At 32.3% G+C, this 23,788-nt stretch overlaps 2 protein-coding genes across 3 annotated transcripts in view; both read left to right on the forward strand.

Annotated features, from left to right (window-relative positions):
- Positions 1-7,052: 7,052 nt before the first annotated feature.
- Positions 7,053-9,816, forward strand: LOC111378210 (probable WRKY transcription factor 11). Its single transcript, XM_023001378.1, has 3 exons — positions 7,053-8,347; positions 9,176-9,301; positions 9,386-9,816. The coding sequence occupies exons 1-3, from the start codon at positions 7,614-7,616 to the stop codon at positions 9,570-9,572; spliced, it is 1,047 nt and encodes a 348-aa protein (XP_022857146.1). The 5' UTR covers positions 7,053-7,613; the 3' UTR covers positions 9,573-9,816.
- Positions 9,817-21,718: 11,902 nt separating this feature from the next.
- LOC111378211 overlaps positions 21,719-23,788 on the forward strand; it is a 7,948-nt gene continuing 5,878 nt past the window's right edge. Inside the window, exons 1-3 of one of the 2 annotated variants that reach the window (XM_023001379.1) lie at positions 21,719-22,053; positions 22,128-22,320; positions 23,404-23,490. In XM_023001379.1, the coding sequence (XP_022857147.1) occupies positions 21,980-22,053; positions 22,128-22,320; positions 23,404-23,490 (354 nt within the window). In that variant the 5' untranslated portion in view covers positions 21,719-21,979. The remainder of the gene's footprint in view (positions 22,054-22,127; positions 22,321-23,403; positions 23,491-23,788) is intronic. The other variant, XM_023001380.1, reaches the window with a different exon arrangement.

The raw sequence follows: 23,788 nt of genomic DNA on the forward strand, positions 1-23,788 counted from the left end.
TACTTTGTTGGTCACGTTCCCGAAAGTCACAAGGCATAAGAGCGGAGTACATATAAGATTTCTTTGCTTTACTGTACAAGTGAAATTTTCCTTCAACGAAAAGAGATTTGTTACATGTAGTGTACAAGTGAAATTTTCCTTCAGAAAAATCGATTCGAGTCCAATATGTCGGCATGATTGCTCATCTTATCTATAATAGTGTACAATCCAGATCTGAGGCCAGAAGTGGTCACTTTTATAATTGCGTAATAGAATTCCCTTCAATTGACACGACCTAAGTTTATGCACAGTACTCGATTGTCAATGTTGAATTTGAAATAAAATAGTTTTATTATGAAAAGAAAATTAAAATTTTGTTTGGATAAAAAGGAAGAAGCCAAAATGTATTAGGAGTCTTCTTTACATATTAATACAACTACACGTTGAAGAACAATAAAAATTTAGCTGGTAATGATGTATGAAAAAAATAACAAGATACAAAACAATTTTGCAGTGAAAGTTCAAGTTGAAAAATTAAAGTGAAAATTTCAGATCTATTTGCCCCCTCTTCTTCCCACTGCTTTCGACGCGGCCAACTCTACCTATCGTGCAACATGACCAAAAAATAGTATGTGATATTTTTAAAAAGAAAGTATTTATTGATGGGCGTGTGCGGCGGTAATAATTTAACAGTAGTGATATTTTTTTTTTACATAGCCAAGGTGTGTGCGAAAGAGAAATAAAATTAGAAAAAGGAAAGTGACCATATCTTATTAAGAGCATTTTTCTTGTATGGTAATGATACGAGTTTACGAAAAATAAGAATTAATTGGTAGGGTAATATTGTACCCAAAATAAAATGTTACACCTTAAAGACAAATAAGGCATCACAAAGAGACATCCACCTCAAAAACTTATATGATGTAAAGCGAATGGTCCGATCTTGCAAATGGAAGATATAAAAAAGACAATCTCAATAAGCTTTTATAAAAAATAAATAACATGTGATAGCACAACATTAATTATGAAAAGAATTTTATTTTTTTATTTTTTTACCAGAAAGTGATATGTATGGTAATACAACATGAAACTCTTGTAAGACATTGGTTTTTTTTAATAAAGTAACATATGGTGACACAATGTCTTACACATTTAGGAGTGGGCGCAGTTCGATTTAGTCCTATTCCAAATGGAATCAAACTAACCGAATACCAATGGAAATTTTAAAAATGAAACCATTGATTTCATAGTTAGCTACGGAACCGAATCGGAACCAAACCAATCGATTCTGATTTGGTCAGGTCCGGTTCTCTACATTGAAAATGTAAAAACAAAATTTTCACTAATAAAAAATCTAAAGATGCATCAACGTGAGATTTTTTAACAAAATATAGAAGAGTCAAACATACTATTCAAAGATTAAAAAAAAACTAAGTATACAAATTTAAAAACAATATTCAAATAATATCAACTACTATCATCAAGCAGTCATCAACTTATATAAACTGCATAGTACTCTAATGATTAAACAAACTTCCATCAAAATCAAAATTCTACATTGAATTAGACATCCTTTAAAAATTTATTGCAACTTCTGATTCTGTCGATTATAAATTGTAGAAATCTAGGTGAAAAATTTCGATCGAATCAATAATTATGTAATCAAAGTGAGAACAAAATAAAATTTTCGCATCTTAGAAATGAAATTATATATTGTAAATAAATTTATTTAGGTATTAATTTACCCAATATTCTAATTTGACTTGAGAATCAATTAATTAAAGAATTATAAGAAGAGAGAAGGGAAGTGCTGGTGTCTAAAATTAAAATGGAACCCGAGTATTTTTTATAAAAGTGTTGGAAATTGAGCTTTATATTTTACCAAAAAATAAAATAAATAATCTATGAAAACTGCCTGGTTCCCATACTAAAATCGGGACCGGTTGGTTCTTAATAATTTGTCCCGAAATCGAATTATTTTTCAGAAGATTCGAAATCGAATTGGTCGGTTCTAAACGGTTCCGATCCAGTTCCATCGGTTCCGGGAAAAGATACCCACTCCTACATTAAAATGTTGATTTTTAATAAGAATTGTCATGATATGTTACTCGTGAAAAACGTTAATTGTTAAAAAAAAAAAAAAAAAAAATAATAATAATATAGGTAACACAACATGTACTCGGTAAAAATTTGATTTTTAATAAAAAAATATTAATTTTCAAATCAAAATTGAAATATTGATTTCAATTAAAATGAGGTACGTTTTAAAAAATAAAATAAAAATATGGATATTTATAAAATTTTCAAAGAAAAGTGAGGTGAAGGTCAAAATTGGCCAACTAAAAGAAGGCATTGGACTCTCTTTCAAATTGAAAGAAAGCCACTTAAAACTGTCTTAACAATTTCAACATGTAAACCATTTTTCCATATCACAAAAACAATTTAACGATTCATTCCGTCAACGCATTAATAAAAAGTAACTCTTTTTCAATTATTTCTTAATTTTTGAACATATTGAATTCCATAAAATCATAAGTCAGATCGACAATTTCGCGAGCCAGCCTGATTTAACAATTTCAACATGTAAACCATTTTTCATATCACAAAAACAATTTAATGATTCACTCTGCCAACACATTAATAAAAATTAACGTTTTTCCAATTATTTCTTAATTTTTTAACATATTAAATTCTATAAAATCATAAGTCGGATCGACAATTTCACGAGCCAGCGTAATTTCGCAGCTATAAAATAATGGTCTCGACATGATCCAAAATATATTTCTACCCAAATTAATTTGAACTTGTAAAGAAAAAAAAAATGAGCCCAACCTAAAATAAAAGTCGATTGATTCAAAGTATCCCGTTCATTTTGAAACTTTGAATAGAGAATCAATCAATAGGCCAAACATATTATTGATGAAGTTTCAAATATAAAGCCTTGGTTGAAAAAAAAAAATGTCAAATAAAAGACCTAGAAACCTTCGAGAAGATTTAGGCATGGTCAACCTAACACTTTTTACGTGAACACACCCCGTGCATGAACATGTTTACTACAAATTAGTCACGTAACTTTTTTTCAATCTTTGACCACATAAACATTAACATTTAACTTGGAGTAGAAGAAATGTTTTGTATATGTGTAGTTTGTCCATGCAATCAATTCGTTTGTAAGATAACGCTTGCCCATATGTATCAAGATACTTTCGTCACGTTATGATTAACATATATTTATTATTATGCCTCAAAATTGAGGCTTAGAAAAAAGTCCACACCTCAAATCGAGGCTCAATAAGCCTTGAAGCGAAAGCACTGTGTAAGTGGTCAAGGCCCTAAAATCGAAGCATTGTGTAGTGGCCGAAGCCCTGTTTGATGACCGAAGTCCTGAAGTGGAAGAACTATGCAAATGGTCGAAGCTTTGAAGCCTAAGTACTATGTAAGTGGGCAAGGCCCTGGCCGAAGTCCTGAAGTCGAAGCACTATGTAAGTGGTCGAGGCCCTTAATTGGAAGCACTTTGTAAGTGCCCAAACCCCTGAAGCGAAAGCACTGTGCGACTAGTCAAGGCCTCGAAGCAGAAGCACTGTGTAAGTGGCCAAAGCCTGCATTACCAAAGCAGAAGCCTCCTAATCATAATGGAGCATTTTCCATATTCACTTCTTCCAAGTGATCTTTTGCATAAAGATTTTATTTGAATGATTAATATGGTATTTGTAATGAGTATAAATGTCTTGTTTTGTCAATAGGATGTTTGCTATATGTAAGAACGTTAAATGCACTACAAGCTAGGATTAGATGCTTTGGTTAAGAAGATGAAACCACGTAGCTCCTCATCGAATGAACAACATCTCATGTGTATCACTATAAATACCCCTTTCTTATATCATCCGGGGGGAATGCAACTTTGACACTACAAACTACTCATTGTCTTCTCTCTAGTTGATGATACACTTGCTTAACTTGAATTTGGAATACTTTGATTTCTTATAGTTGTTTATCGGTTGTTAATTCCTATACAATCGTTCCCGAAATGTATTATCGGAGTCCGAACATATTTGTCTTGTGTCATAAAGCTTCTCCTCCGTCCAAAGTCAAAGTATTGTCGATTGGCAACCCATCCATACCTGTTGAATTTTATCTACATAGACCTCAACGGAACCCGACACATGTTGGCACATTTTTTGGGGGTCAACATTTATTGTACTTTATTATCCACACATTTTGAAAGGTGTTTAGTGAGATCTTCACAATCAAAGAAAGGATTGCAGACAATTTGACTAAATTTGATTATTGAAATACTACTTCAATCCCATGTTAGGGTAGTAGTTTGGCAGTGGTGCCACCCTCCGACTCAACCTCAGCCTTTTATTTTATTATAAATATTTTAAATATTTTAAATTTCGTTGTATTATTATTTATTACATTGTTTTAATTTTTTTAGTAAAGTCAGTACTCCCTCATTCATTAGATGGGATTCACAATTTATAAGCACTTGAAAAAGCAAACAAACAAGCATTAAGCTATATATGGCTTGTGGGATTATACCTATATAAATACATTACAAGTGATGTAATACTAAGCTTTGATAATGAATAAAAGTTACAATTTTTATAATATTATAGGAATTTAGAGTATGAAGTCAGCGCGGATTTTATCAAAACATTTTATCTCTACATTAGTTATATAAATAAAATTATTTCTTTTTCTACGAAAATTAAGACTATTTGATTCCATCTTCAATAATATATTATATTAAGTTAAACACGCAAGATTTAGATATCTCAACTTTTAATCAAAATTATTTCCAAGTTAAAACCGTGTGGAGGATCAAAATTCAAACTTCAAACTCTTAAGAAACGAGTCATGACTTTAATCTAGGATTCTAAATTCTAATTCAACATAAACATAGTAATATGATGATTAGTCAACTCACGTAGTCTAGTCAATCCACGATCTTTTTGAACTTTTTTTCCCGTTCTTTTCTTGACTATTTCAAAATTTATCGAGAGAATACTATTATTATACTAATAAATGGTTACTACAACGCGTCCTTTCTAGAAAACATTAGTACTTGAGAATTCGCAAAATGACTATTTAAAAAAAAAATGTCGTTAATGTTAAAATTTCTATAAAATCTAATTATTGCTTAGTAGGTTCACAACATTTGAGACAAATCTTAAAAACTTCAAGGTAAGATTTGTTCTACAAGACAGTTGGATAGTACGTTAAAATTTCTAACGATCTTGGAAAATAGTTCGACTAACTATGAAAATTTCAATTTTTTATAGAAATAACTAGACTAATCAACACAATTTCAATTTCCTAGTATACCAATAATTGTCTTACAAAATGAAATTTCTCTTAAAAATAGTATTTTTTTTTTTTTTTTTTTTTTTTTTTTTTTTTTTGGCTCTCACTAGAATAGAGGCAAGAGACGAGAAATCCCCAATTATCTGTCCCTCTAATTTCTAATTTTTTCCACTTCAGTCATTTAACAGTCGAATTGCATTATTAGTAAATGCTAGTGCATTCCACGTGGCAACATATCACAGGTGATACAACATTGATATTCTCAAAAGTTTTGGTAAACTCTTATAAAAGCATCGCAGCCGTGGATTAGTCTCAAATTATCTGACGGTCATACGAGAGATACCGGCTATAGTGGGTTTGGCCCCCGTTTGGCGGAAAAATACATTTTTCTTTTTTTTTTTTTTTCAATCACACATTTTTGATAAAATAATATTAAAAGTAAACTCAAAATTTTTCTTTAATTTTAAACCACACATTTTTTTAAAAATATTGTTTTTAAACATATTTTTCTTAAAATTTAATTTTAAGAACATCTTTAACATATTCTCTATTTTAAAAAGTATATTCTATCATTTGGAGAGTATTTATAAATTTAGAGAATTCAAATTTTAAAATACTCAAACAAGTTCTTTACATTTAACACTAAAAAAATATTTATTATTTTTCTCTATCTTTTATTTTAACTAATTTTTCTCTAAATTATTTTATTATTTTCTTATATTAAAAATTGAAACACTTTGAATACATTCAATGGCCCCGTTTGGTAATTATTTTTTTCAAAATGTATTTTTCTCTCTCTTTTTTTCAATCACACATTCTTTATTAAAATAATATTTCACGTAAATAAAAAAAAATTCTTATTTCTCGACCACACATTTCACACCTATTTACTATTTTAAAATATATTTTTACATAAAAATGCATATTAAACACCTCGAATATAAATAATAAGTTTGGAGAGTCAAAGACACCCTCTAAATTCAAATGTTAATTTAAAAAGTTAGTAGAAGCATAATTTTAAGAATTGGTTGTTTCAAATAAAAAGCATTTCATATTTAAAGAGTTTCGAAGACGCTCTAATGGAGCCGAGCAAGCATAGTTTGGTCAACGATTTCACATGTGATGTATCCCATTTAGTCAGCTTTTCTTATTTATAATATCTATTTTATTATTTTGATGTCAATTTATCGGGAAGAAAGTCTTTATTCTCGCATCGTGATTAAAACGTGGATTTTATTTGCTCCAACATGTTTATTATTCCCCCTATTTAATCTTGATCAAAATCAATATTTATACATCTACTTTATTCATTTATTATTCCGTGTAAGTGGCAAAGAAGGTAGCAATTGGCTATTTTATTTCTCGAACAAGTTTTACTTCTACAAGAATTTTATTTTCGATATAATTTACTATTGATAGATTATAATTGTTTGTTCCAATCATATTAATATGTGCATTATACATAGGAGATATGTGAATATGCGAATTTTTAGTTTACTATTTAATAACCAAGTAATTAAAAGTAATTTCTTCAATAAAACAAAAACGAACAAACTAGAGTGTCTTTTTTATTACATGACATGTCCCTACCACAAAACAAAAATGAACAAACTATATGGTTTACTAGAAAATTTTTCAATAAAACAAGCTACATCTTGCGCCAAACTAATAGCTATTAGTCTTATTTTTATCCAATAAACACAATAATTACAATAATGATTCTTAACCAAACAAAAATCTCTTATGAGATTGCCACAATACCAACTACGACAATTAGTGTACGTTATAGAGCTAATTAATGTTACAACTTGGACTTCCTAATCCCCAATTTGTCTTTTTATAATCTCACCAGCTTTCTCTTTTGACTAATCTTAATGAGAAATTCAACAACTTGGGCCCCACAATCTTTCCTTACTAGAGCACTCCCTAGTCCCCAAATTTTCACGACAACTTCAATGTAACTTCACGCATTAAGAAATGTACGTTGAACTGGAAGCATAGAATTAGATCCTGGCAATATCAATTCTTAATATTTCCACAACTAGGCCCCACCCAACAGATGAAAGGCCTCTATTTTGTCTCGTCTGGAATGCATTGAAGTCTTCAAAACAAATCTCAGCCGTTTGATTAAACCGTTCCAGTCTTCCGGTCACTCTCCTCTTCTTTATATACACCTCCACAGCTAAGCTCCATTACAATTTCTATTCATTTTCTCTGAATTTCTGTTCTTGATTTGTTTTGGGGGCTTTCAGTTTTGTGATGTGGGTTCAGCAAATCTTGAAACTGGATTAAGGATTTTTTTTTTTTTTTGTTTTTGGGAGGAAAAAATGGCTGTGGAAATGATGGGGTATAACAACGTGAACGAGCAAGTGGCGTTGCAGGAGGCGGCGACGGCGGGTTTGAAATCAATGGACCATTTAATTCACCTGGTTTCTCATAAGGAACAACAAAACAGGCAAATCGACTGTACAGAAATAACTGATTTTACGGTTTCTAAGTTTAAAAAAGTTATACCTATTTTAAAGCGGACTGGCCATGCCCGTTTCCGCCGTGCTCCGGCTCAACCTTCGACATCGGAGCGGTTCACTTCAGTTGAGTATCAAAATCGTGCTTCTGGGTCCTGTCAATTGCCTCCGGAGCATCCCCCAGTTTCCGAGTATTATAAGCCTCAGCCGAATCTTAATCTCAATCTTTTCCCTCTATCTCCCGTAGCTGCTTTGGCGCGGGAACCGGTTCCAGCACCGGCATTTACGCTTGATTTCACCAAGCCAAGCGTGGTAGGTTCCAGCCCATTTGCTAAGGAGTGTACTAATGACGTGATATGCAAAGAGGGTTTCGGCTTATCGGCGGCGCTATCGACGTCAGGGAACTCATCGACGACGTTCGTTTCGTCTATCACCGGCGACGGGAGCGTGTCAAACGGCAAAGGTGGGTCGTCCTCTATGTTTACGATTCCGGCAGTCCCGTCAATCTCCACTGGAAAGCCTCCAATCTCTGGGAAGAGGTGCCGGGAGCACACCCAGTCCGATAACATATCCGGCAGGTGCCATTGCAAGAAGAGGTGCGTATTATAGATAATTAAATTTATTAAATTATTTTATTTTCTAATAATAGTTTTAAACTACTAAAATCCGAAACCGATTTTGTTGACTTTCTTTTTTTTAAAATTATTATTAGAAAAAAACAAATCGTCATCTACCTAGCAGCGCCTTCCGGGTCACAATAGCATCCAAAGTCGCCGTGAAAACGACGTTGCCTGTGACCAAAGTCATCCTTGACAGCTACGTTGTCTGAACGTGTTTCTATGTTGACCGGTGCGTCCGTTAGTGGGCACGGTCCTGTATTTTTGTCTGGACGTATCCGGCGTACAGTAGAATTAGGCCCGGGAAAATGCCGTGTTACACCCCCTCACATGGAGGGGTCCACACGTAATAAAAATATTCGTGAACCCCCTCTATACGAGGGAGAGTGTAAAGCCGTGTGTACACACAACATGGTCCATTAGGCCGGTCGTTCTGCGCACGTTAAGAATTTCTCATGATATTCAATTTTAGGTCTAAAAATTATTTCACGAGCTTAGTTAGCCTGTTTGACTATAATTATTTGAAAATTCTTTTCTTTTTTTGTTTTAAAAAATTCTCATTTTCAATTATATATTTATATAATAAAATATTTTGTATGTGAAATCGAATTTTTTTTCCCGCTTTTATCAAATATTCTTCTTAAAAATAGTATTCAAAACATTGCTTTTCTCACATAAAGATGGCTTGGTGTCCATTCAACACATTGCAGTCAAACTGACTTTATAAAATCATATCACCTTGTCGCTCGTTTAACTATGCATTACGGCCTCGACGAAAATTATGGATTTAATGTATTAATTTTGCAGGAAATCCAGGGTGAGGAGGACAGTTAGAGTCCCAGCTTGTAGCTCCAAAATTGCAGATATTCCAGCTGACGAGTATTCGTGGAGAAAGTATGGCCAAAAGCCAATCAAGGGTTCCCCATACCCACGGTAATTACTATGAGCCATCAATCTTGATCATATAATCACAACGAATTTGTACACACAAGTGATGTATCCTTTCTTGATTTTCAGGGGTTATTACAAGTGCAGCACGGTAAGGGGATGCCCCGCTAGAAAGCACGTGGAGAGGGCAACCGATGATCCATCAATGTTGATAGTAACTTATGAAGGGGAGCACAGGCATACGCAACACGCGATGCAGGACGGCACATCTGTTGGGGACGATCAATTTGTTGTGTTTGAGTCAGCTGAGAAGTGAAGAAAAAGAAACAAAGTGAAAGTTAGACGAAAGTTGGGCGTCTTTGTAAGTTCTAGGTAGTTGGAGGGGGTATTAGTAAGGGAAAATTAGAAACGGAATAGCTAGAATTGTGGTCTTCTTGTAAAATTTGTTAAAATAGAGGACCAGAATTGGCAAAAAAGAAAAATGTCTAGATTTATGATTTTTAGTTTAATGGATCCTTCTTTTACTGAATTATTTATCAAGAGAGCTAGCTTTGATTTCACTTAGATGATAATATGTTAATCTTGTTAATGATGGTTAATGTGGTAACACCATGGAACATCGAACATTGATGGTAAAAGATGTAAATATAAAAGGGGATTGTTCCTCCTGCACATGAATTTGATAAATATTTTTGACAAATAATCGTGACCTTTAGATGAAGTAAATTCAACGGTCAGTATGTATTTCACTAGGATCATGAGAGAGTTTGTTATAACTATTTGAGATCCATGAGATACTAACCATTGGATTTGCTTCATCCAAAAGTCACGATTATTTGTCAAAAATACTTGTCAAATTCATGTCTACGAGAAACATTTCCCTATACAAAAGTCATAAGTCAGATGATAATATGTTAATCTCATTGACGATGGTTGATGGTTTAAACTTAATACATAAATCATAAGTTAGAGATCTTAACACAAAACTCGCAAGTTGAAATCCTCTCCTGCAATTTTTCAATATTTAATTCAACCTAAGCATAAATTTTAATGGTGTAAATATAATATATATAAAATTATAAAAGAAACGTCAGCCAAGAAAGTCAAAAGAGTTTGGTGCAAGTGGGGTTAGAAATAGCTGGACTTCACAGAATGTTCTTTGACTAGTCATATTTTATCATATACCCGTTTGTTAATTTAAACCTTCTTAGCTCATAATAATTTCATGTCAAAATTTTAGACGATTTTGAGAATTAATTTTATTATTTTTGTTTGACTAAATTTATTTAGTATATTTTATTCATTACGCCTCACATTATGAGGTCCCAAATATTCTACGTGACAAGTAAGCGTGGGCCCCACAACCCGTGTCAAAAATACCACGAGGCAGTTATAATTGAATCTCTTGAAATGGCCGAACCAATTTGTTTACAGACCCATTTATATAGACTCCATTGGGAAGAAACGAATTACGAAGCGGAGGCAAGGCCATGAGAGAAGTTCGGCACGAGATCTTTTAGCCAATATTTGTTATATGATCGATGCGGCAATTCACTGTTGTCATTGTCATTTCTAACCTATCAGGTCAAGTCTAAAGCCATAAGCCATTTAATGTTTATAATTAATTGACGTATTCGACAAGAGGCACTGGTTGTGTAGATGAGGCCTAGTGTCTCTTCATCCAACGGCTCCTATTTACCTTTTCCTATTATAAAAGTTCACGCTGAATGTCATTTCAAGATAGTGCTGGTTTTAACTCTCGACCTATTACTTTGCCATATCATTGTTTTATCTATATTTCCCCAAATTGACCTACCCTTTTACATTGGAGGCTCACGTCTAAAACATTCTTGCACATATTCTCCCAACTTGATCACTAGAGTGTGAGTGGCCAACTCCATCCCCAACGCAGGAAGTCACGTGCAATTAACGACTTGTTCAAGTGTGCAGGAACTAGGCTTGCATGGACGTGAGAGGTTTTGAGATTTATTGGCTAAGTTGGAGGTACAAAATTCGAGGTCAACATTATTAAAACAGTTTTGTTACTTGCACAGGGCCTGTACAGGCACTGTGCAAATGGGCCCGTGCAGAGAATTTTTTTCTTGTTAAAACTTTTGCATCTCAAAAGTACATTGTTAAGAAAAATATATTTAAGAAATTGGGAGGAGTTTAAATATGCAAAACTAAATTATATAGTAACAATTACTATGGTGGTAACTGAACTTTTATCCTAGTTGTAATCGGATCACTCAACTTCAATATTAAGCACCAAACCAAAGATAAGTCAATACTACCCAAAGAGCTCTAATACACAGTACTTTTTTTTTTTTTTTTAATAGAATGTAGGTATTATCAAATAGTGAAAATAATGGGTTTCAAGACTCGAATTCATAAATTTCCAAATCAAATCAGTAATAAACAAATTCAATTTTAAGCAAATAAAAAAAAATTATAGTTATTAGATCCTACCCAAGCATTGACCCACCCCATCGAGGTACTGGCTCATCAAGTTGCTAGTTGAACCGATGAATGGGTGGTCGAATTGGAGGATAATGGCTTAAAATATTTTCAAAGTATAAATTTTTTCGAGACGGAGTTTTTAAGTTATTTGACATTAATTATTTGTATGTCTTTAAATTAATGATTTTGTAAACTTATTCATTAGTGATAATGATAACGTTTTGATTTTATAATTATTAGTTAAAATTGAACGTGCATTGTACACTATTTCAAAATACTTTATAAGTGATGTAAGGGTCTGTTTGATTGTAAAGATGAAATTTGGATGGAAAGAAAATGAATTTCAGGGAATTGAATTGCCTAGAAATTATTTTCCTGAGAATTGTAAATTATTGTATTTGATTGGTATAATTTTTCACGTGAAAAATGTTGAAATAAAAGTTTTTTTTTATTCGTTTGACTTTGTTTTACATAAAAATTGTCAATTAAAAAGATGTAATTTACTGGTATTGGGGATGAAATTTGTTTTCATTGCAAAAAAAAAATCAAGAAAATCATATATCTTTCGGTATTCGTTTGGCTTTGTTTTACATGAAAATTGTCTATTAAAGGAAAATATTTTTTTACAATAATTCTTAGAATTTGTTTCCATTACAAAAAAGAAAAAAAATCAATAATAACCGGAAAAATCAATTATCACCATATTGGTGGGAATTGATTTTCCCACAAAAGCTAGAAAATTACAACTCCCAAGAAATTCAAGAATTTAATTTTCATGGAAAATAAAACACTTTCAAACACACAAACATTGAAAATTGGCATTCTAATTTCATTTTCCCTAGAAAATTGGTACATATCAAACAATGCCTAAAAGTAATATTAGATATTAATTTGTTGAAGGATTTGATAAGTTTCGGACGAATTAAAGAAAATAAAATTTAGTGTAGAAATTTAAGAGAAGAAAATTGTACACAAATTATATTCTCAGAACTCAATTTCTATAATTCAATTTTTTTATAATAATAAAATATTATAACGAGCAATCTTTTTATATTACACCGATACATAATAATTAATTGCTAATACATAAATTTAAACACCCATTAAAATTTTTAGATACATGAATATGAATAAATTTATAGATTCATCAAGTGAAAATTCATTAAATCTAGAACACAATAATTTCAGAGTAATATTATTATATATTGAAAAACGAAAATAAGGTATTGTTAAAATAATTGATTTTGGGGGGGGGGGGGGGGTAAAAAACAAAAAAGTTTTGTGTGGGGGGGGGGGGGGGGGGGTTAAAATCAACAAAAAAAATAATTCTCTATTGATTACAATAATACTTATTTGTACACAATATTTATTTTTTAGTGAGCGAATGTCCCAATTAATATATTAATGCAACCTTTCAATTTAATAGCCTCAATTAAATAATAACCTAATGGATGAATTATAATGTAAATCATGAAAAGTAATAAGGACTTTGTTGATGAAAAATAATAATTGCTTTGTTAATGAAAAATAAAAACTCAATGGATGAACTGTAATGTAAATCATGAAAATTAATAAGGGTTTCGTTGATGAAAAATAAAAAATTGCTTTGTTGATGGAAAATGAAAATTGTAAGAACAAAATACGCAATTGAATGATAAGTCTAATTTCTTTCTTCTTTATTATTATTATTATTATTATTATTATTATTATTATTATTATTATTATTATTATTATTATTATTTTTGTTAATAATTGAATGTCGGTTTCACTCCTTATATTAATTCCAACCCAAATGATAAATATCAATTGAATATTTCACCACTTATGTTAATTCTAAATCAAATGATAAATATTAATTAAATTTGTAATAAGAGTTTTGTTTATGAAAATTAAAAATTATAAAGAAAAAAAATCAATTGAACGTTAGTCATTGAATTTCCATGTGTAATTTCTTTTTTATTCAGTGAATGTCCTCATTAATAGATTAATGCATCATTTAAGATATCTGTAACCTCAATTAAATAATAAGTTAATGGATGAATTATAATGTAAAGTATGAAGATTAAAAATTGCCCTATTGATGAAACCAAAAAAACTCATTGCATGAATTATAATGTAAATCATGGTGATTAATAAGGGCTTTGTTGAAAAAAATAAAAATTTTAAGAACAAAATGGTTAGTTGAATGGCAAGTCACTGATTTTGTTTTTTGTTTTGATATAATTGAATATTAATTTCACTCCATCTATTAATTATAATCCAAAATGATAAATATTAATTAAATATTTTACACTTTATATTATATTAATTCTAAATCAAATGATAAATACTAATTAAAAGGGTGTTTGATAGTCATTTTTATGTAAAAATGTATTTTGAAATAGTAAATTGATGGGAAATATGTGGTTGAAAATTAAGAAAAAAATTTTGATTTACGTATAATATTATTTTAATGAAGAATGTGTGTTTGAAAAAAAGAGAGAGAGAAATGCATTTTGAAAAAAAATGGGTATCAAACGGGGCCTAAATTGGTATTCCAATTATGAGGGAACAATGGACATATAGTTAAATATGTAGGGGTAAATTTGGTATTTAAAAGTTTTTCTACCATCCCCAATTTTAATATATTGTAGAAGATGTAGATAGATATAGATATTATAGATTATAGATGTCTATTATATTAATAAAATTATAATATTCACATTTTGGTTGGGTAAAAACCATTGTTCGTTATAGAACAAAAATTTATGTTATTATATATTCAATTCATTTTAATTTAAATTAAAATTTTCACAAATAATAAGTGTATAAGATAATTATTTGGTATTATAGAATGAAGTAAAAATATTGGACAAATTTCTTTCCCAATATTTCTTCCAAACCGAAAAAAATTGAGTAAAAACAAAGAAAACCAGCATGATTTGTTTGAAAAATCGAAGAGGACAATCAAAAGAAAATAAAAAAGGAAAAATAAAGTATAAGATTATTACGCTAAACATGTCGCTGCAAAATATCCTTAAAATATATTTTGCTCCTTGCACTGGATGCTATCAAGTTTTTATGGACGCCTCTTTCAAAATCATTGCTTCTTTCAAGATTAAAATAGCACAACAATAATCTCGTTGTATGAAAATCATTTGATTGTACATTTTTTTTGTTGAAAAATTTTAAACACTCATGAGTGTGTAGATCTCTAACACTGATTACTCGAGATTAAAACTTGAAAAATAATGTGAAAATTATTATGATAGAATTCAAAAAGAGAAGTAATTAGTAAGAAATATATTTGAAATGTTTAGGATGAAAGAACTGAAATGAGCTTAATTTGTAAATATCAATGTGTCTATTAGAACGGGACATCATTGAGCACAAAGTCAATACCATTCGTCATTTAACAATGGGGCACGTTTGGTTGTCCTAGATGGCACCCATATTCGAAACGGAACGACTCATCATTAGGGGCCTATTTTTTTTAAACAATGCCTGTGTCCAGAAAAAATATATGACAGAGAGAATGACAGAATATGTGTTGGCACGAGTAATTTGATGAAAAAGTTGACTGTATTTTAAATAGTCGAATAATAGGTTGTCATGCGACATTATGTTAAAGATTATGTCAACCATTATGATGTTTGCGTAGTATTTTTTCTTTCTTTCCCCTGCTGTTGGTTTTCACCCTACTCGATAGCAAGCCCTTCAACATTCTTGTTCGATTGTCAAATATATCATATCGATTCAATAAGAGCTAACACGGAAGAGGGATCAACTTAGGAGTCAGCCCCCAATCATCGACAGAGAGGAAAGATCAATTTTTTCATGCGATGTTTCGAATTGTTGGCGACAAGCTCGCAGAGAGGGAGGCAATGCATGAGAGTGCCACTCAAGAACTTGTCGAGTTGAAAGAGGCTTGACAAGTTTTTTAGCAGCTTCTGACGAGCTAATAAAATAGATAGACAAAGGGTCCAGCTCCCATGAGCATGAAATCCTTAGAGCGGGGTTTCGGACTTTAGAAAAATAAAAAAGGAAATTTGCACTTTTCTTCACCAATTTTTACTAAGTCCTTGTTTGAGCCCCATTCTTTTAATAAGAATAACATTTTTAAATAGTGTATTGACGAGAAATGTATGGTTAAAAAATAAAGAAATGTTTTGAATTTACGTGTACTATTATTTTATTGAAAAATATGTGGTTGAAATGATGTTAAAACACCGTTTAAAAATGCATTTTTTTTAACATATAACAAATCTACAATCTTTTTATTTTTATTTTTTGGGACACAGTTCATCTTCAACCTTTCAATTATGTAGCAAAACTTCTTATTTCTTCATTTTTGCAATTAAATGATGGATTTGCTATTCTATTTAGATAAATAAGCATAAAACAAAGGAGTAACAAAATATTAAAAAATTATGAATGAAGTTCCATAATTTTTCAAAACAACAAATAAATTACACATAAAATAAGGGTAATTGGCACAAAACGTTCCTACCTATCGAGTTGATTGTGAAAAACGTCCCTATCTTTCATTTTCTGATATTTTTACCCCTATTTCCACATTTTTTTGCGCTAAACGTCATTTTTACCAATTTTTTTTTACCTAAAATGACCAAAATGCCCTCATATTTAAACAAAAAAAAGAAAAAAAAAAGAAAATTGCAACCATAGACCCAAATTTTTAAAAAGTGCCAATGAGTCCAAATTTGAAAAAAATGGTCACCTTCCTTACCCCTACTCCACTGCCCCTATGATTAATTTAAAAGTTCCATTGCCCCACGGGGCACAGCTCAACTGGTGGATCAATCAACATTGGCTTGCTTCCTGCGGTAGGGTGGAGAGTTCGATTCCTGGTGGGAACCTGCGACCAAAAAATTTGGTATGGAGCAATCACTGTGGAGGAGGGTCTTTTGTGCGCAGAAGTGTACAGTCAATGGGGAGAACCTGTGATCCAGTTGAGGCATATCCCGCGATTTATCCTCTCCAAGGTTCTAGGGACATAGGTTTTGGAGGTCTAGGATTTAGTCTAGTATAAGTTGGGATACCTAGATATCAAAAAAAAAAAAATAATAATATTTAAAAGTCCCACTAAAACAATAGCTGGTGCTGCCGAAGAATTATTTCCACCAACATCGCCACCTTTACTCGAAATTCCTTGCATCCGTTTCAAATAGAGCTTGTATAGAAGCAAATGACTAGCAAATTTTTTTCTAGTGAGTCCATCCACACTCATGAGCTGCATTATGGTCTTGGGGACTGCATTTTTTATTCCCAAATGGGCCACAGCATCCACAAACCTCTTGTGCAGCTGCGGTGTCCACACGGGCCGCAGTCTCTCTTCAACGTCCGTGCCGGTTCATCTCCAGCCCCGGATCCCCCGCCACTATCATCCTCTCCTCCACCACCCCAATCAGCTGAGTCAAATTCCACTGATGAGTTAGTAGTAGACTGAGGAAGTTGCGACGACAGTGGCACAGTTGCGGCTATTTGATGTGGGTTTCTAATATCGAAGGCTAGAGCTAGATCAGTCGTAATTAGAGATTGGGATGAGGGAAAAAGTTTGAAAAATGAAGTCATTGCGAGAGAGAAGCAGCGAAGACGAGAGAGAACCTGTCGTTTAAGGACTGGTAGATAGAGAAAGTATTGTTTTAGTGGGACTTTTAATTAATCACAAGGGCGGTGGAGTGGGGGGTGAGGAAGGTGACCATTTTTTTCAAATTTGGACTCATTTGCACTTTTTAAAAATTTGGGTCTATGGTTGCAATTTTATTTTTTTGGTTAAATAGAAGAATATTTTGGTCATTTTACATCAAATTTTGGTAAAAAGGACGTTCAACGCAAAGATAGGTAGAAATAAGGGCAAAAATGTCAAAAAATGAAAGGTATGAACGTTTTTCACAATCAACTCGATAGGTAGGGACGTTTTGTGCCAATTACCCCTTAAAATAATTATATACATATTAGCACCTTTTTTTAAATAAAAAAATTCAAATTCCCCAACCAAGCTCATCGACCTACTCAATGACATCACACCCAAGTCATATTTTCTTTAAGATTCATCTCAAAATGGGACTATTTTAATTGAGTGAGTAATAGTGTAATATCTCAACTTGTAGCGTAGATTAGTAAGCCGGCCCAAGGTCTTGGAAAGTATAGAGAAAAGTATGTTCTATGTTGTACAAACGTGTGAATGATATAAACTCATGTTGGTATAACATGACCATATAACCATTGTATGAAGTGTAGAATCAATATAATCTTTTTAATTTTTAATTTTAATCTTTGTGAGCATTTTCAAACTCGCGTGCAATAAGGATTTGTGTTGTGCAAATACAAATTGGTCAAATAAGAGAACGAATTTTTTTAGATAATGGTACTAAAAGAAAACTTCTGTCGAGTGAATCTATATATACACAATGATAAAATCGTCCATTCGACTTATTATACCTTAGACCGTCATACTAAAGTGTTTCTCCTAATATTAGTAGTGAAAATATTTTTCTATTTTAAGAGCACCTTTAAGAAACTCAATATTTTTAAATGGTCACTAAAGTTTATTTTAAGAGCATATTCTATTGGGTTAATTTCACAAACGGTCATTGAACTCACACGAAAATTACAAAACAGTCACTGAAGTTTAAAACTTTCAGGTGCGGTCACTTATGTTTCGGGATGCTTTCAAAAACGGTCACTGAAGTTTAAAAACTTGCAGAAATGGTCACTGAACTTTAAAAACTTTTAGAAACGATCACTGAAATTTAAAAACTTGCGGAACGATCACTGAAATTTAAAAAAAAAATACTTTTTTCAATTTTTTGGGCTACTTTTGCAACAACTTTTGGGCCACTTCCGACCAACGATACCGTCAAATTTTGATACCGTTGGAAAGTCCACAATGTTCTCTTCAATTTTGACCCAAAATCTCCCCGTAACTCCAAGGAATTCTATCTGAAAATCGTTGACTACTTTCGGCGACTTCCAACCACTAAAACTGTCGAATTTTGATACTATAGAAAAGTCCACAATGTCCTCTTCAATTACCATCCAAAATCTCCCCCCAACTCCAAAGGATTTGATCGGAATAAACCCATAAAGTCGGCTACCCAAAAAAGCGAAAATCTGCCTAGATGTTGACTTTATGGGTTTATTCCGACCAAATCCTTTAGAGTTATGGGGTGATTTTGGGTGGTAATTGAAAAGGAGATTGTGGGCTTTCCAACGGTATCGAAATTCGACGGTCTTGGTGGTCGAAAGTTGTCGAAATGTTGCTGCAAAAGTCGTCTAAAAATTGAAAAATCTGCCCAGATTTTCGCCTTTTCGAGTAGTCATTTTTATGGATTTATTCTGGCCGAATCTTTTGGAGTTTGGGGGAGATTTTTGGTTGTAATTGAAGAGAACATTGTGGGCTTTCCAACAGTATCAAAATTCGACTGCGATTTTTTGGGTGACTTTTGCGGCGATTTTACGATCAAATCTCTTGGAGTTACGGGAGATTTTGGGTTGTAATTGAAGAGAATATTATGGACTTTCTAACGATATCAATATTCGACGGCATCGGTGGTCGGAAGTGGCCGAAAAGTTGTTGCAAAAGTAGCCTGAAAAATTGAAAAAAGTATTTTTAAACTTTAGTAACCGTTTCTAAAAGCGCCCTGAAACTTGAGTGACCATTATTGAAAGTTTTAAACTTCAATGACCGTTTTGTAATTTTCGCGTAAGTTCAGTGCCGCTTGTAAAATTAACCCATATTCTATTACTTAGAAAGTATCTATACATTTAGAAAGTTAAAATTTTGAAATATTTCAACAAACTTTTTATATTTAATACTTAATTTTACTATTCCCTAAAACATTGATTATTTTTCTCTATCTTTTATTTTAATTAATTTTTGATTAGATTATTTTATTATTTCTAAAATTAAAAATTAAAATATTTTGAATGCATTTAATTCTAGAAAGTGCGTTTGGCTATCAAAATTACTCTCCAAATTTGGATAGCTAAACATACTCTCTAAATTAAAATTTTAATTTAAATAATTTGTTAAAGTATGATTTTAAAAGTTGACTCTTTAAAATAAAGGGTATCTTATATTTAAATAGTCTCTTAATTCTCTAAAGGGACTAAAAGATTATCAAAAGATGATGTTAAAATTGAAAATTATCAAAGAGCAACTTACAAAAATACCCTTAAAATTAGGGGCCTTTTGAAAAATCATATGAATGTTTTTTGAAAGTAAAAAATACTATGTAAAATAAAAAAAGTGGCACAATGTTACTTTTTTTTTTTATAAAAATTGTCACTTTTTTAAAAAAAAGTGACACAATGTCATTTTTAAAAGTTTAGTGTCACTTTTATATTAAAAAATGACATACACTCTCATTTTTATTAAAAAAAATGATGTTTGTCACTATAAAAAAGCAATAGAAATTTCAAGAAAGCGATTGAAGAAAGTGACAAACACTTAAAAAATTGACAAATTCAAAAATAAAAGTGACAAAAAAAAAAGTGATAGAAATTTAAAAAAGTGACAAATTTAGAAAGGAGACACAATGTCACATTTAAAAGTTTAATGTCACTTTTATATTAAAATATGAAATACAATCTCATTTTTATTATAAAAGATGATGTTTGTCGCTAAAGAAAGTGATAGAAATTTCAACAAAGCAATTGAAAAAAAGTGACAAATACTAAAAAAAGTGATAAAAATTCAAAAAAAGTAAGGAACACTAAAAAAAAGTGACAGAAATCTTAAAAAAGTAACAAAAATATAAAAAGTGACACAAATGTGATGAACAATAAAAAAAAAGTTATACATTTCTCTCCACATCGACCATTTTGAAAAACCAAGACCTGCTAGTTGCTCTTTCGATACACCTCTCCACCTCTCCACCTCACATTGTATAGCTCTTCCAACAATATTTCCATCCTCATTGCCCTAATACCTTGAAACTACTCGCAAGAAGCACTTGAATTTCTACACTCTCTGCTGCCTTTATTGATGGAGAAGGGCTTCAAGCAGGAACCATGACAACTTGCCATATCCCCTTACCTTCCACTATATATTGCCAAACAACAAAACCTGGAAAAGCTAACCTTAAATACCAAACTGTCCAATTGAAAAGAATAAGTTTTCGATCAGGAGCATATAAATCACACATTTAAATTATTTGTGCTAAGATTTCTATCTCCAAAACTATCCAATTGAAAGAATAAGTTTTCGATCAAATACTAGCAAGTGATTTTCTGGACCTTAAATACCAAAAGTGAAAGCCTTTAACAGAGTTCCATTCAGCATAACAAAAGCATCGAGTTTGGACATATTATGGCAATTAAAGAGATTAACCAACCAATTAGCTAAGAATAAATAACAAACAAAAGAATTATCGAACATATGCAAATTACAGATACAACAATACCCAATTCTTGTTCCATGTAAACTTGGGGTCAGTTACATGAATTCGTTGCTGCCGTCGCTCATTCAATCCAAAACTACCTCTTATGAAATGTCCAATGAAATTAATCTGTCTCATATGTGCCAAAAATAAAAATCTGGTTCCTTAATGACTGAAAGTGGAATATTTAGTCAAATTCCTTATAAAGTTCTGAAAAAATTCTTTCCTTCTTCTTCGAAGAGCTTCTTCATCAATAATTATTTTTATCTTCAACCCATTGTCTCCAGCTATTGTAGAATTCAGAGTCAAAGTTTTTGATTTCGGAGTATGAATCAAGTGCGGGTTTTTGCGACTAGCGATTTTTTTATGACTCGATTTTTTAGAGATCCTTGAAGAGGAAACGGAGGAAGACAATGGAGCTGTGGGGATGACAGAGATGAAGGTTTTGAAATGAGAGATGTAGGAGAGAGAGATGAGTCTCTGTAATGAACAGCTTGGAAAAGGGTTGAGGTTTGGGGATTTTAGTAAAGACGTAAATAATATGGTTTATTCAAAGTTTAATTTTTATTTAGGCATTAATCTAATCTCTTAAATTTTGAGAGTATTGGCCTAATTTTCCCATTATCAAAATACGACATGGGCCTACCCGTTTGCATTCTCAGCCAGCCAGCACACTTTCCAAGACTGGCACTCTATTGAGTGAACTGTCGTGTCGTTCGTCCGTCCTGATACAAGCCGGAACCTCTTAACCCCAACCCCAACCTCACCTCATCTGGGTGCGTACAGCCATATATATATTTTTTGGCGATCGAGTTTTCGAGTGAATTATCCTCCAAATTCTTGTAATTTTAGGCAAAAACGAAGAAATAATCGAACTCCAATGATGGCTGACACAACTAAAATGCGAAAGAAAGGCTCAATTAGTGAAAACGACGTGTCTACTCTCTTACAGAGGTGTGTTTCTCATTAAGATTTAATTTTGATCGTAAAAATTCAATCATTCGTTTTGTTTTTGCCTTTTTTTGAAGGTACTCTGCGCAGACGGTGCTGGCATTACTGCAAGAGGTGGCGGTGGTTTCAGAGAGGAAAATTGACTGGAATGCAATGGTAAAAAATACTTCTACAGGGATTTACAATCCAAGGGAATACCAAAAGCTCTGGCGCCACCTCGCATATGGGGATGACCTCGTTGATTCATTGAACGATGCTGCAAACCCTCTGGTAATCATTATCAATCCCATCTATATACCGCCACCAAGTATGCATATTCGAGATAAAATTAAATTAATAACTTCTGAAACTTATGTTACGAAATGAGTAGTTTATGGCCATCTCCGGAACCTGAAAGATGCGGGACTCTTCCCTCCTTTCTCTCCGACTACTAAGTCCGTCTTTGAAAGGAAAAGGATGCTAATAATTACGTGGCAAGTGTAAGAGGTAGAACAAGGTCACCAAATATATAAGGTGTTTATTTCTTAGCACCTTCTTAAGCTGCCTCATATCGTAGTTAGCTATTTCCGGAGGACACATGTCTAAAATATGTGCTCACATTGTTCGAGAGAATCTAGGGTACGAAAATCCTTAATGCACTAGCTATTATAGGAGAATATTCTGAGATGTTCTGTATATAGGGAGTGCACACGCGGATGCACTCAACTTGACCAGTTACCAGTTTCGAGTGTATCTCAAGCCTCGACTAGTGAAAGGGTATTGAGCCATGATTTATTTCTCGATGCCAATTTTCAACCATGTTGGTGCCTTCGCCTAACTTTCTGGCTTCTCAGGATCGAGGTTGAGGTCATTCATTTCGTTTGAGTCATTTATCACTGTTATTAGCATTTACTTTGATTGATATAGTTTCAGTCAAATCAAAACATCCATTTACCCATTGGTTGGAGCCGAGTGGTATCATATACACTATTTGTTTCACAATTTGGAGCTTTTATTGTTGACTTGATTGTTTGTATGTGCTTCTATAAATTAAATGTGTTATTTTGATAAGAGCTGTTATTGTGTGCTTTGTGCACTCCAACACCGGCACCAATCAATATTAATGACTGAGAAGCCTGTGTAGCATAAAACGAAAAACACAATTTCAATTTCCACGCAAAACTAGATGTTGTAGATCCTTTTAATTTATAATATTGACTCAACTTATGGTACTGGCTATTTGTTGAGCACTATGAGTAGAAAGTTGACAGTCATCATTTTATGATGGTTATTTGCTGCAATTTTAATCCAACTTTAACCTGATACGTAATTGATGTGCTTCAGCCCTGCAAACTTTTTTACTGCTTTTGGTAGGATGACGATAGTGATTTAGAATTTGAACTGGAAGCTTTTCCTGCTGTCAGCCGCGAAACTTCAGTAGAGGCTGCCGCTTTTGTCAAGGTAAAAGAGTTAATTGAAATCAGAGTGTTACCATTCTCAATTTATTTATTTATTTTTTTTTTTTTCAGAACATGTATGGATATAGCACTATTTCCTTATTCTGATTCTTTGTTTTGATATTCTTACTATGCTACGTTTTCCTGAACTGGAAATTATCATAATTTTAGAAACATAAGGTAGATTATAAATCAAGGCTTTGGAAACAAAGGAGACTGCATATTTAAGCTTTGACACAATGTAATTGTGAGCTTCTCTACGAAATGCTTCCTAATCCACTGAAGCCCCAAAATTGTCAGTT

This window comes from Olea europaea, unplaced genomic scaffold (genome assembly GCF_002742605.1).
Source record: "Olea europaea var. sylvestris unplaced genomic scaffold, O_europaea_v1 scaffold1784, whole genome shotgun sequence".
Taxonomy (NCBI): domain Eukaryota; kingdom Viridiplantae; phylum Streptophyta; class Magnoliopsida; order Lamiales; family Oleaceae; genus Olea; species Olea europaea.

Bases quoted from the DNA above. Each gene is read 5' to 3' on its own strand.
- LOC111378210 (XM_023001378.1), top strand. From the start codon at position 7,614: ATGGCTGTGGAAATGATGGGGTATAACAACGTGAACGAGCAAGTGGCG. The intron at 8,348-9,175 runs GTGCGTATTATA...TTAATTTTGCAG, and splicing joins AGGTGCCATTGCAAGAAGAG to GAAATCCAGGGTGAGGAGGA. The intron at 9,302-9,385 runs GTAATTACTATG...CTTGATTTTCAG, and splicing joins AAGGGTTCCCCATACCCACG to GGGTTATTACAAGTGCAGCA.